The 14,105-nt window shown below is 33.2% G+C and overlaps 1 protein-coding gene across 1 annotated transcript; it reads left to right on the forward strand.

Annotated features, from left to right (window-relative positions):
* The first annotated feature begins 3,981 nt into the window (after positions 1–3,981).
* Positions 3,982–10,902, forward strand: MSTN (myostatin). The gene is made up of 3 exons (XM_036253439.1): positions 3,982–4,486; positions 6,448–6,821; positions 9,000–10,902. Exons 1-3 carry the CDS (start codon positions 4,114–4,116, stop codon positions 9,378–9,380), a joined length of 1,128 nt encoding a protein of 375 aa, XP_036109332.1. The 5' UTR covers positions 3,982–4,113; the 3' UTR covers positions 9,381–10,902.
* The last annotated feature ends 3,203 nt before the right edge of the window (positions 10,903–14,105 follow it).

Raw genomic sequence — 14,105 nt, forward strand, 5'->3', positions numbered from 1 at the left:
TAAAATGTCGGCAGCAAAGCCAGAACTATATTCTAGGTCTCCTGTCTTTTATTCCTATACTGTTGATCCCCAGCTCAAGAATTCTTTTGTTTTTGTTCATTTTTGTTCTATAATCTGTTGAAAGCATGGATAATCAGATATCATCAATATGAGATAACTACCTTCTCATGCTGTTATATGAGCTGAGCACTATATAGTTTTTTCCTACCCTTAAGCATAATCAGCATAGAGTGATACCAAAGTGCAACGAAATGGCAAGAGTGATCAGATAAAATATAACTTTCTGGGTTTCTCCCAAAACAGAGCTGAATTTTTTATGATCCATACTTATTCTACTTCCCAGTCTCCTCCTCCTTTCTTTGGCCACAGCATCAAACTAACACACCTTTACATCAGTGCATCCAGTAGTTCTCAGACTGTAAAGAATAAACATTTTTTGAAATATACTTTATAGTATCAAAGTTGTTTTGAAGCAGCCCCTCTAGCATTTGTAACAGAGGTGAGAGGAATTCACTTGCTACCTTACTAATAGTTACAGCAGTGTAAAGGCCCACCCAGCACAGGGTAGAGCTGGGGAAAGACAAATGCAAGTCTTGTGAAGAACTGCATTGGCTACTTAAATTCTGACTCCTGGGAAAAACTGCTTTCAAAGACGGCCATCCTAAGACAAGTGGACAAGCTGGCCAACCAAGCTCTCCCAGTCAACTAAAGGAATTCTCTACTCTTGCATCATAATGACATATTGTCCTGTCTCCTTTCTGAAAGCAGCCAAAGTTAGGACCCCAGCAGTCAGACCACAGTGAATGTTCTTACAGCTGGTGAACCTGCCTTCTTTGGGGCCTGGGGACAGTTGCAATCACTGCCACTGGAAAAAGAGCATATGTTCTCAAAATTTCTTGAGTATTTCATAAACTCTGTCTATACTGACCTCTAGAAAAGTTGATTAGATATAGTTGATTCTTGTTTTTCATGGTGGTTATGTTCTATAAAGTCACTGCCAACACTGAATAAGTGATCACTGAACCACTGCTCCTAGGGGAAATACAAGGTTAGGTTCCTGTGAGCCCCTGGTCATAACCTTTTCATCAACTAGTCAATATATAATCTTGTTCTATATGAGTTTCTGTTTAAAGATATCTTATTTAATATATATTATTGACTCATTAATATTGAACTCAAGGCCAAAGGCACTAAAGCACAAGTCTGAACAAAGCTTGTCCAACACATGTATTTTTCCATAAGGATTTTTTTTCCTAAGTCATAGTACAACCTTCTTTCTTTTTAAATTGTGGTAAAAATATACATAACATAAATTTGACCATTTAACAATTTTTAAGTGTACTATTCAGTGGTATTGAGTACATTTACATTGTTGTGCAACCATCATTAACATCCATCTCCAGAACTTTTTGATATTCCACAATTGAAACTCTATTAAACAGCAGCTTCCCCACATCTCCACCCCTCCTCCCTGCCTCTGGCAACCACCATTTTATTTTCCATCACTGCCTTCTTGTGTATAGTAACACAGCACTTCAGCACAGTGCTTGGGGGCTACTATATGCAGCAGAACCACCCCCCTAAAAGGACACAAAAATGTGAAAAACATGGTACTAAGTAGACTGCAAAAAGAGCACTTATTTACAGTATGAGAGCTGAAACAAGGCATAGAATTGCCTTGTGTGACCTCATCTGGGTCTATGTGTCAGAAGCCTCAAAATGTTTGCCATTCTGTACATGTGCGTGAATGACCACAAAAGTATCAAGAATATTGATTTAGGGGTTAAAAATAAATTTTAGCAAGTAGGCAAATTTGCAAATATGGAATCCATGAATAAATGAGCATTGGCTATATGTAGAAATGACAACCTTTGTTTATTTAATCCAAGAAGTAAGAATAAAGAGGTGAAACATATCTTGTAATAGGGCTGCCTTAGAAAATTTTATTTGCCTCAGAGGCCTAGAGAAGTAGCCTGTGTGAAATGATAATTGGCAGCTACATCCTGAAGCAGTTCTAGTTCATGTGGAGGATAAATTTAAGCATAATCTCAAACCCCTCTGCATGAAATAAAAACCAAGCACTCAAGTACCAGTTATCAATCACTTACTATATGACAGGCGCTATATTCAGCAATTTACATGCATTATTAAATTACATTCCCCCAAAACGTTATGAGGACACTGAAGGTTAGCTAATTTATGCATCTCATCCATTATCACATAGTTAGAATTGGCAGTTGAGATTTGAACTCAGGTCTATCTGACTCCAGAGTCTGACTATGCAATTCTAATCAAATGTTATCTTTTAAAAAAAGGTTTGATTTCTCATGTTATAATTATTATAACATTACAAAAATTTATAAATTAAAAATAAACTTACCAAACAAAATTTTATAAGCCTGATCTAATATTTTTCTACAACAAAGAGTATCTGAAATCTTCCAGGCATCTGGTTTGTGTCTGGTTTTCCTTAATCTTTAATGATGGGCAAATCTAATGCATTATGTAAGGCCATTTTTTCTCAAGAGATGTAGATACCTCTTAAGAATTTGATGAAAATGCATTAACTTTTCAGGCTACTGAGTTGCATTTTAGTGCACTGAAGCAGTAAATTAGTGTACAATGTGCAAAAGTGGTAGTGACCTAAAAAGTAAACATTTGATATGAGCCACTGCATACTCTTGGGGGGGGGGGGGGGAATTAATGGATCAACTGTCTTAGGAGTCCTTAGCTTCCCAAAACGTAGTAGGAAGAAGAAATCTCTTGTGGCCTGGAAACAGCTTCTGTTTCTTGCTGGCTATGTTTGTTTAGCTATTTAATAGTCCATTTGATTGGATCTTGTGGCTCCCAAAGCTAAGGTTGAGAGTTTGATCCCTACAGGGGCCACTTAAATATAGAGAACAAAAAGCTCTATTCTCTGCTCCCAGACCTCACCCAAAATCCCTGCCAGGTGTCTGCCCTCTGGTCAAAATAAGAAACTGGCAAAGGGGTGCAAACCTATCACAGTTTCGGGGAGAAATGGGTACCCTTTTATTATGGTGCTCTTCCCTTTTATGTGTTCAAAATATTTTTATATAATTTATAGAGAACAGATACTACATATTTTACTTTTACCACTGGAAATTTGAGGCAAACTGTAATAAGTGTTGCATTGCTAGTCATAAAATCCATTATTTTCTTATTCTAAGTGCAAAAAATTTTCTACTGGCTGACATTATGCACTTAGTGATGAATAATGAAGAAATATATCTTCAGAAAGATATTAGTGTGCAATTTTAGAACAGAAAATAACAATAATAATTAGTCAAAAATTTGGCACAATTTTCATATTAATAAAATATATTAAATTATTTAAAAATAATTCCATGTGCACTATAACATTATGATAAGTATGGTTTTCAACATGTGCTAAAAATTGAGTTAGGAAAACAAGTTTCTCAAATTATAGCTGAAACCCTTTACTAGTATTACAATCTTGACTGTTCACTCAGGTCTTTCTAATTTAAGTTTATATTTTCCTAATTACACAGGACTAAAAATAGTGTAATACAACAAATAAATTTTTTTACTTCAAATATTTACTTAAATAGTATAAAATCACTTTAATTCTTGAGGATGTAACATTTCAACTTTTTAAATATTAAGTGTAAATTAAGATTTACTTATTTAGATTATAACAAGAGTTTCACATATAAAGATTAATAAGACTGAAGTGTAGTTTATATTATTGTTTACATAGACTTTAACTTTTCAAAAGTCACATATATCTTTCATTATTTGTAGATTTAGTTCTTTTATGAAGTACTCAAATGAATCAGCTCACCCTTGACTGTAACAAAATACTGTTTGGTGACTTGTGACAGACAGGGTTTTAACCTCTGACAGCGAGATTCATTGTGAAGCAAGAGCCAATCATAGATCCTGACGACACTTGTCTCATCAAAGTTGGAATATAAAAAGCCACTTGCAATACAGTATAAAAGATTCACTGGTGTGGTAAGTTGTCTCTCTGACTGTACAGGCAATAAAATTTTGCTTGGCATTATTCAAAAGCAAAAGAAAAGTAAAAGAAGAAAATAAGAACAAGGAAAAGATTGTATTGATTTTTAAATCATGCAAAAACTGCAAATCTATGTTTATATTTACCTGTTTATGCTTATTGTTGCTGGGCCAGTGGATCTAAATGAGAACAGCGAGCAAAAAGAAAATGTGGAAAAAGAAGGGCTGTGTAATGCATGTACTTGGAGACAAAACACTAAATCTTCAAGAATAGAAGCCATAAAAATTCAAATCCTCAGTAAACTTCGTCTGGAAACAGCTCCTAACATCAGCAAAGATGCTATTAGACAACTTTTGCCCAAAGCTCCTCCACTCCGGGAACTGATTGATCAGTACGATGTCCAGAGAGATGACAGCAGTGATGGTTCCTTGGAAGACGACGATTACCACGCTACGACAGAAACGATCATTACCATGCCTACAGAGTGTAAGTAGTCTATTAGTGTATATCAACAATTCTGCTGACTCTTGTTCTAGTGTTTATGAGAAACAGATCTACTTTCAGGCTCTTTTAACAAGCTGTTGGCTTTTATGAAAGTAGAATGGAAAATAGTTTTTTATAATTGTTTTCAAGATTTCATGAGAAATAAACTAATGAGACTAATATCTGAAAATGCTTGCAAAGCATTAATGTTATTTAGTTTAATGTGACAAATATAACATGCTTATACTTTCATAGCTTAATACCACCAAGGCAACTACTGAGAGATACTACAAGCAATGCTAAAACACTTACATACAATTCTGTAATTGCATTTGGTTGCTTGAAATATGCATTTATAGTAACAAGGTTTTTCACTAAAAACAGAGAAAGGAAGAGCTCTGTAGATGTTTAAGCCCATAGGAGCATTTGCTGAACACCTAGAATGACTTCTGTTATTCAAAACTATTCCTCAGAGTGTTTTTATGTTCTGCACAAATTAAAAAATTTAATTTTGGAAGCTATTACACTGGAGAGTTAATTTAATGTATTAATAAGAGCAATGATGAAACAAACATAGCATAATGATTATCATGAGCTAATTATCAGAAAATTCCTAAGAAATAAACATTTTAATTGAGTATGTTATGGCTCACAGAATGCTACTTAAACCTTGACCATGGTACTATTATTACAATTATTCAGTCTGCATATATCCAAGAAGGCACATTGCTTATGAACCTTCTAAAATATTCAATTCTTCATGGGAGGGAGGACTATTACCTGTAGTATCTACATTGGTTCTGAAAGATAATATATTTAATACAGTCCCTTCTGCAGTCAGTTCAAAACGATGGTCAAAGACAATGGACATGGACAACTAAGCCGGGGACAGGGCGGAGGTGGGGTGGGGTGGGGGGTGCCAATGAGGTAAAAAGGTAAAATATCTGTAACAAAAAAATTAATAAAAAATTCATAAAATAAATAAATAAATAAATAAAATATCTCCAAATAATAATAATAATAATAATAATAATAAAAAACTATGGTCAAAGAAAGGGAGACAAGCACCTTAACAGAGAAGGCATGACAAGAAAAATTTTGTGCCATGTGTCTGTGATCCTGCTTTACACAGTGCTTTCTACACTTTAAACTGTACTCAAAACAGTTTCAAAATATTTTTTTCTTTATTAAGTAATCAGGTTATAATGTGAAAAATAACTTTCCTTCAAGACTTTGTTATCAGATAGTCCTGGAATAGATTTGCCTTATTTATAAACAATCTTGAAAAAACCAAGAAGAAACAAATTTCTAAGTGCTTCTGTTTACACTGACAGCCTGGCAACTAAAGACATATTTTTTAACTTTTGAAATAGCCTAAATTTAACATTTAAGTTTTGGTGCTAATTCTTAGTTTTGATCCTTTAAAACTCTATTCCAGAGCCAAAACATAACAGATGTACTATATTTTCTACTAATTCCCCAGTCTCGGTTAGCTGCTCAGTGTGTCTTGTCCCCAGGTAATTCAGGCCTGGGGGAAGGGTTCCTTCTTCCAGACTGATTGGTACAGCTGCTCAGTAAGTGTAACTACTCAGATTCCCAAAGAATTCTAAGTGGATGTTCCTCCACAGTGTCTCTTGTTCTCTCTAATCATCATCATTTTAAAATTTCATCCACTGTTCATTCCGTCATAGAATTTTCCTTAGTCCACAGTTCTCTGGAAAGGGAATAGATTCTTCATAAACAGATGAAAAAAAACATATCTGAAAAATTCTGAAAAGCTAGAGTAATTATTTTCTTTGATATTTTTCTGGGTTATGAATGAAATTCTACAGTTTTTCATTTTAAAAGATTAAATATATATGCATTAATCCAATAGAAAAAAATACTAACCAGTTAGTATAAAAGGGTTTGTTTATTTTTTTATGAGAAATAACTTCAATAACTCTTTTCTGATTCATTTATAGCTGATCTTCTAATGCAAGTGGAAGGAAAACCCAAATGTTGTTTCTTTAAATTTAGCTCTAAAATACAATTCAATAAAGTAGTAAAGGCCCAACTGTGGATATATCTGAGACCCGTCAAGACTCCTACAACAGTGTTTGTGCAAATCCTGAGACTCATCAAACCCATGAAAGACGGTACAAGGTATACTGGAATCCGATCTCTGAAACTTGACATGAACCCAGGCACTGGTATTTGGCAGAGCATTGATGTGAAGACAGTGTTGCAAAATTGGCTCAAACAACCTGAATCCAACTTAGGCATTGAAATCAAAGCTTTAGATGAGAATGGTCATGATCTTGCTGTAACCTTCCCAGGACCAGGAGAAGATGGGCTGGTAAGTGATAACTGAAAATAACATTCTAACAACCTTGTTATGTTTTCATCATAATAAGAGTGAATAATAGTGAAAAATAGCTACCAAATTCCTATGCTCATAAGCAAAACAAAGGTATCTTACTCCAGTGGTAGCCCTGTACCCAATAAAAGTAGATATCTAATTTCATATCCTATGAAACACCCTCTTGATACTTTTACTTTGCATGAAATTTAAAAAAAAAAAAGTTATTCCATAGTCCTTAACTTCTTAGGTAGTTCTTTTGAATTGGGAATAAATATGCTACATGATTATATGAATAAAAACATAGTGGGTTCTAGTACATATCCAAGAAATAAAAACTCCCCCCCCCCCCCGAAGAATGTAATGTGTTGAAATTTTTTGGCTTAATAAAGCAGAAGAAAGAAGCTTTGTAAATTATAATTAAAATAAAATGCTTTTATTTATAGCAATGAACTAAGTACAATATGTTTAGCCTTATATTTCATTAAATACCTATATTTAAGGTCCCTCATGATAAGTATGTTCATTATTTTGTAGGCTGTTGATACAGATGTATCTGTATTTTACTTTGTGAATTATGCTAATAAAATGTAATGTTCAGGCTAGTTAACCTGTGCTGCCTAGTTTATCTCTGAGCTGCTTTACTATTCAAGAGTTTACTTAGGTAATGCCAACTAATTCCATATTAGGCAAGCAGAAGACAATACCTTATATATTATAAAAATTAATAAAATAATTTTAAAACCTAGTATAAATTTAGAGTTACTTACTTTTCTGGCTTACCTATGCTTGTGTTTACTTCTGTTTTCAAAAACTTATTTAATGTGGTCATATTTTTAACTTCCATCTATTGACATAATTTACAACAAAAGATTATACTTGCAAGCAATAAATGTTCTTTTTAGTTTTCTTACTAAGTGTTATTAAGTCAACTCTCCTTTAATGAAAACATATTCTTAAAGAAATTATACAATTTTTCAAATGATTTGTTTTTTTTTAAATATAGTACATAAAATGTTATTGATTCTCAAAATGATTTTACTGTTTTTATAATCTTAAATAACAATGACTACTAGGTCTATTTTGATTTTGGTATAGGAAAAAAACTACTATTAATTATTTAAGAAAGTGTTCTTTTTTTCTGTGTGTGTATTTTTTTTTAATCCTCACCTGAGGGTATTTTCCTTTTTTTTTTGTTCAGATAGAGTGGGAAGGAGAAAGAGGGATGGAGGGAGAGAGGGAGAAACATCGATGTGAGAGAGACACATTGACTGATTGCCTCCCGCACGACCCCAACCAGGGCGGGGGACGAACTGCAACCAAGGTATGTGCCCTTGACCAGAATTGAACCCGCAACTCATTGGTATGTGGGCTGACACTCTAACCACTGAGCAAACAGGCCAGGGCAAGAAAGTATTCTTTTTTATAGGTAGCTTGTCAATGATCAAAGTTGGTAATGTGATAGGTTTTAATTATTGCTAAACAGGTAGTTAATATGACATATTCTTCAAAAAGTCTGAAATGCATGAAAAGATTGGTGTAGGGGAATGATTAGAAAATTATTGTTTAAATATCTGATTAGAAACATCTTTTGGTGAAAGAATAAAGGAAATATTGTACCTTTTTCTGAATCTGTTCCTCCCTTTCTTAGGAGTTTCTCTTTCCAACCTGCTATACCTACCATCACCTTCATCACCCTACCTTCCTTTTCCCCATTACAATCCATACAGTGCTGGGAGGTAACTATTCATTCTGCTTTAATTTCCAAGTTTCTCTGAATGGAGGATGGATGAATATACCTACCTCTCCAGGAGTCATCAAACTTATTTAGCTAGCATATTTGATCAATAAGAGGGAAGGGAGGGAGTAACCTAAACTCTTTTCTCTCTCCTTCCCTCTCCCCTGTCTCCCTCTCTTCTCATAAATATTCCATAAATATTTTTAGAGCATCTATTATATGCCACAGGAAAATTTGTATTGCTGCTGTATATTTTTGAGCCATAAGAAAAAAAATCAATCCTAGTGTAAATTAAAATTAAAATTCCTCAATGCTGTGCCTTTTAAAAATGTGGCATAAGCAAAATGATTAGTTTTTTCTTCAATAATGACTTGTTGATTTAGGAAAGTGTTTCAGCATCTATGAATATTACTGATTGCTCTTTCCTTTTTATATAGAATCCATTTTTGGAAGTCAAGGTAACAGACACACCAAAAAGATCCAGAAGAGATTTTGGACTTGACTGTGATGAGCACTCAACAGAATCTCGATGCTGTCGTTACCCTCTAACTGTGGATTTTGAAGCTTTTGGATGGGATTGGATTATTGCACCCAAAAGATACAAGGCCAATTACTGCTCTGGAGAGTGTGAATTTGTATTTTTACAAAAATATCCTCATACTCATCTTGTACACCAAGCAAATCCCAGAGGTTCAGCAGGCCCCTGCTGTACTCCCACAAAAATGTCTCCAATTAATATGCTATATTTTAATGGCAAAGAACAAATAATATATGGGAAAATTCCAGCCATGGTTGTAGATCGCTGTGGGTGCTCATGAAATTTATATTTGGTTCATAACTTCCTAAAACATGGAAGGCCTTCCCCTCAATAATTTTGAAACTGTGAAATTATGTACCACAGGCTATAAGCCTACAGTATGCTACAGTCACTCAAGCACAAACTACAGTATATGAACTAAAAGAGAGAATATATGCAATGATTGGCATTTAACCATCAAAATAAATCATACAATAAAAAGCTTCATGATTTCCAGAGTTTCTGAACTAGGAGATCAAATTACACTTATGTTTATATATATAGATATATATAAAACAACATATGCAGGTAAATGAAAGCAATTCTCCTTGTGTTCTAGTGAATTAAAGGAGTATGCTTTAGCGTCTATTTCTTTAGAGTTTCATATAGTATCTACAAAAAAAAAACTATATATAGTATTGTAAAATGCAGGATTGTTATTTACCATCATTTGAATCATCCTTATACACTTGAATTTATATTGTATGACAGCATACTTGGTAAGATAAAATTCCACAAAAATAGGGATGGTACACAATATGCAGTTCCCATTCCTATTATAATTGGTACAGTACATTAACAATCCATGCCAATGGTGCTAATACAACAGACTGAAAGGCTGATATCAGGTTTATCAAGTAAAAACATTCAGCAAAATAATAAGTTATTCCTTTCTTCAGGTACACTTTCATACATCTCCAAATGAGGAATGGATTTTCTTTAATACAAGAAGAATCATTTTTGTAGCATACTTGGAGAAACTGATTTATCTCAAAAGGTAGCCAAAAAATATTCATTTTAATCTGTTTAAAATCTACAAAAATTTAAAAATCACAGCCTGCCTTTGCAACACTTGCGGTTTTTATGCTAAAATAATAAAAATGACAGATTATATCAATATTGTATAAAAAGACTTTGAAACAATTGCATTTATATAATATGTATACAATATTTTTTTGTAAATAAGTGTCTCCTTTTTTATTTACTTTGGTATATTTTTAGAGTAAAGACATTTCAAATTAAGTATTAAGGCACAAAGACATGTCTTATATGACAGAAAAGGAACTGCTTTTTTTTCAGAGCAAATTAGCAGATAAGATAGTGGTCTTAAAACTCCATATGCTAACAGTTAGATGGTTATATTACAATCATTTTATATTTTTTTACATTATTAACATTCACTTATGGATTGATGATGGCTGTATAATGTGAATGTGAAATTTCAATGGTTTACTGTCACTGTACTCAAATCTCAACGTTCCATTATTTTAATACTTATAAATATTATTAAGCATACCAAAATGACTTCACTCTATTATCTGAAATACAGAATAATAAATTAATGATATCTCAACAAGAACTGTTAATTTTATTTTATAATTCAATAATGAATATGTTTCTGCATATATTTACTTCTGTTTTGTAAAGTAGGATTTTGTTCATCAAATTCATTGTACCTATGATTAAGTGAAATTATATCTTACATGTAATATGTAGAAACAATATACATTATATTAAAGTGTTTTCACCTTTTTTGAAAGACACAACAGTTTTATGTTACGAAGGTTAGTTCTGGATTTCTGATTTTCACATTATTATAAAAGTCTAATGGTTTAGCACAAAAGTTTGCTTTGGGAATTTTAGGTTTGCTACTCTAGTTCTCATGAGTGAAATTCTTGTTAAGTTGGTCCTAGTCAAGTTGCTTTTCACATACAAGAGCAAGAAGTAGTCTTATCTGTTTCATTTCTCTTTATCTTGACCTGAAAACTATTTATATGTTTTCATAGGTTCAATTTCCAAATGATTGCAGTTGGCAAGTGTATATGGTCCTAGAGTTACAAGTCTACTGAAGCCACAGGAACACAGGGAAGCTGCATCATTTTCTTAGCACTCAATGATAAAGGCACATTTGTCTGAGGCTTATGGGCACCATCTGTAAAACTTTCAAAAATAAAAATAAATTTTTAAAAAAGAAAATAAAACATAAAAAAAATAATAATTATAAAGTGCCTAGAAATACCTAAGTGCAACATAAATTCTATACATAAATCTTTTTGAAGTGAACTCTCTTCACCCATCATCAGTTTAGTAACTTAGCTGTAAAGCAGTTACAGGTGATTAAAATTCTGTCTAATGTCATGGTTCCTAAATACATAATTTATCATTAATATAAATGTAGTTTTTAACTAACAATGACTTTACAGCAATTTCCACTCATACAAGGTTTAATATTTGTTCTAATTTTAATACTGACATTTCACATTGATTATGCTGGAGCTCTAAGAGGGTTGCCCCTGTAGAGAAGGAGCCAACTGTGGTGATGGGGTGAGGCCACTCTCAGTTGCACATGCTGGAATCTACTTCTTCTAGGACCATGAATAGACATGACCCAAAGGTCTAGGTTAGTAGGTCTATTAACATACCTTAGGCTTTGGAGTACAAATAACTGCAGACCTTGACCTCTATGGTGGGAGTGTGAGAAAGGAACATCCCCAATTTCCAAGGACACACTCCCCAATCTTTCTTTTGTTTTATCCTCACTCGAGGACATTTTTCCATTTTTTGTTCAGAGAGAGCAGGAGGGAGAGAGAGAGAAACATCGATGTGAAAGGGACACATCGAGTGGCTGCCACCTGCACGACCCAACCAGGGATGAGACAAACTGCAAACGAGGTATGTGCCCTTAGCGGGAACCAAACCCAGGTCTCTCCAGACCACAGGCTGACCAACTGCTGAGCCACACCGGCTAGGGTACCCAATCTTGTTATTCACCTTTATAATGGGGCTCCAGGATCACATCACCAATTTTACCATGTGGTAGCCCTCTCTTGAAACCAGTATGACCAGGAAAGGAAGCATCAGGACTAATCTCTTTTATGACAGGACCTTTGCAGTTCTGTTTTGCCTAGGCCCTAGAAATGGCAAGGGTGTTCTGCTAGTCTGTCTAGGTGCTCATCATTTTCATTTTCAGCACCCTGAGAATACTCACTTGTATAACATAATTCTAATCCCTGAGCTTTTGAGAAAACATGGAAAGTTCAATGTAGTGTGTCAGTTTTAATATTCTGATTTTTGGTAATACTTCCCACAAACCAATATGACTTAAAGATAATAAAAATAAAAACAAACCAAGAAACCTTTCCAAACTCTACAGTTCTGTTTTTATTCAAGTTGTTTTTTGCACTTCTGAATCAAATTTTATTTTATTAAAATAAATAAGGCAATAATTTTACATTGACAGTAACTAAATTAAAACTCACTTATTCTACCCCCCATATAATCTAATTTATTTCACTGTAAGCCATAATATAAAAATATTAGAATGTCAATTACCCCTTTGAAATCTGATGAAAACTAGGGACACTCACCAGAAAAAATAAAACTCACAATTTCTAATATATCAGGGAATTTAGGGCCTTCCTACAGCTCATTCATAGAAACTAGTTTACAAACCCTTGGGAGTGATACGGAATTCTTCTTCTTAATATAAAAATTATTATTTATGAACTAATAAAATATAAAGATGTGCTTTCCAATTAACTAGTTCTAGCCATTAAACAATTTGAGTTTTGAAAAGGAAAAGGAATATCAAATTATTGGATGTCTTATTTACCACAACATTCCATGTTTCTTAAGGATCTTCTAATCACCAACTGGCAATTCTGAGACAGATTAAACTGGACAAATGAATTAAAAGCCCCTCAAATTATAAACTCATGTTGTTCTGGTTACAATTCTTCAACAAGCCCTAATGGAAGAGTGAAACTATGCTTTTTCATATTTATATTTTGTAATATAGCCTTATCTGGATTCAGCATTGGTTTTTGCACAATGATGTGTGGCTGCATTTTAGTGAGGGAAGAATAGAGTTGGTATGAATGAGAAGGTCGATAAAGAGCAGATGATTAGCAAAACATATATATTTATACAGAAATGGAAATGAGTTGGTGTCAGATGTGAGCTGGAAAAGACCTTAGAGATGATCTAATTTACATATGACAGAATTGAAACCTAAAAAGAGGACTGTTCAAATTCATACCATGGATTGATTCAAAAAACAAGACTAGAGCTCTGAAATGCTAGAGTAGAATGGATGCTGGGTCAGACTGTAAGGAATGATGCCAAAAGACAAAATGCAGAAGAACTAAAACCAAAAAAAGCTCTGAGTCATGGATTACTAGCTGGGAAAAGGCAATGTTGGACACCAAATAAATGTTCATAGGGTTATAATAATTTATATCTATTTAAACAAATCAATCAATCTGGAGATTCTCTTGTACAAGTAGACTCTAATAGAAAATTTATGGTAATGTGTAACTAAAACTACTACTTTATTGGGTATGGAATAAAAATTAAAATAACTAGTTTTCAAAATGTTTTCACATTAATGATGTAATTTTACCTCTATAATGCTGAAAGTTAAACATTGTTACTATATCCATTTCATAGAGGAAATTGAGGCTAAAAGAAATTAATAAAATTGCCCAAGGAAATACAGCATTTATGTTTGTATATATTAACTATATGAGAAATATAAATATATCAATTATACCTCAATTAAAAAATAGAAATAAAAATCAGTGTTATAATTGTTTGATCATTCATTCCAATAGTACTTGCTAAAAATGTGGTATGATTAAAAATCCATAACAAATTATAACTTTTAAAAATAAAACAAATACTACCCCAAAATATAACTAATAAATTAAAACATAGACTAAAATGTGATATGCAAGTAATGACTTGC

Source organism: Molossus molossus, unplaced genomic scaffold (assembly GCF_014108415.1).
Source record: "Molossus molossus isolate mMolMol1 unplaced genomic scaffold, mMolMol1.p scaffold_m16_p_11, whole genome shotgun sequence".
Classification (NCBI taxonomy): Eukaryota; Metazoa; Chordata; class Mammalia; order Chiroptera; family Molossidae; genus Molossus; species Molossus molossus.

Bases quoted from the DNA above. Each gene is read 5' to 3' on its own strand.
- MSTN (XM_036253439.1), top strand. From the start codon at position 4,114: ATGCAAAAACTGCAAATCTATGTTTATATTTACCTGTTTATGCTTATT. The intron at 4,487-6,447 runs GTAAGTAGTCTA...ATTCATTTATAG, and splicing joins CATTACCATGCCTACAGAGT to CTGATCTTCTAATGCAAGTG. The intron at 6,822-8,999 runs GTAAGTGATAAC...CTTTTTATATAG, and splicing joins GACCAGGAGAAGATGGGCTG to AATCCATTTTTGGAAGTCAA.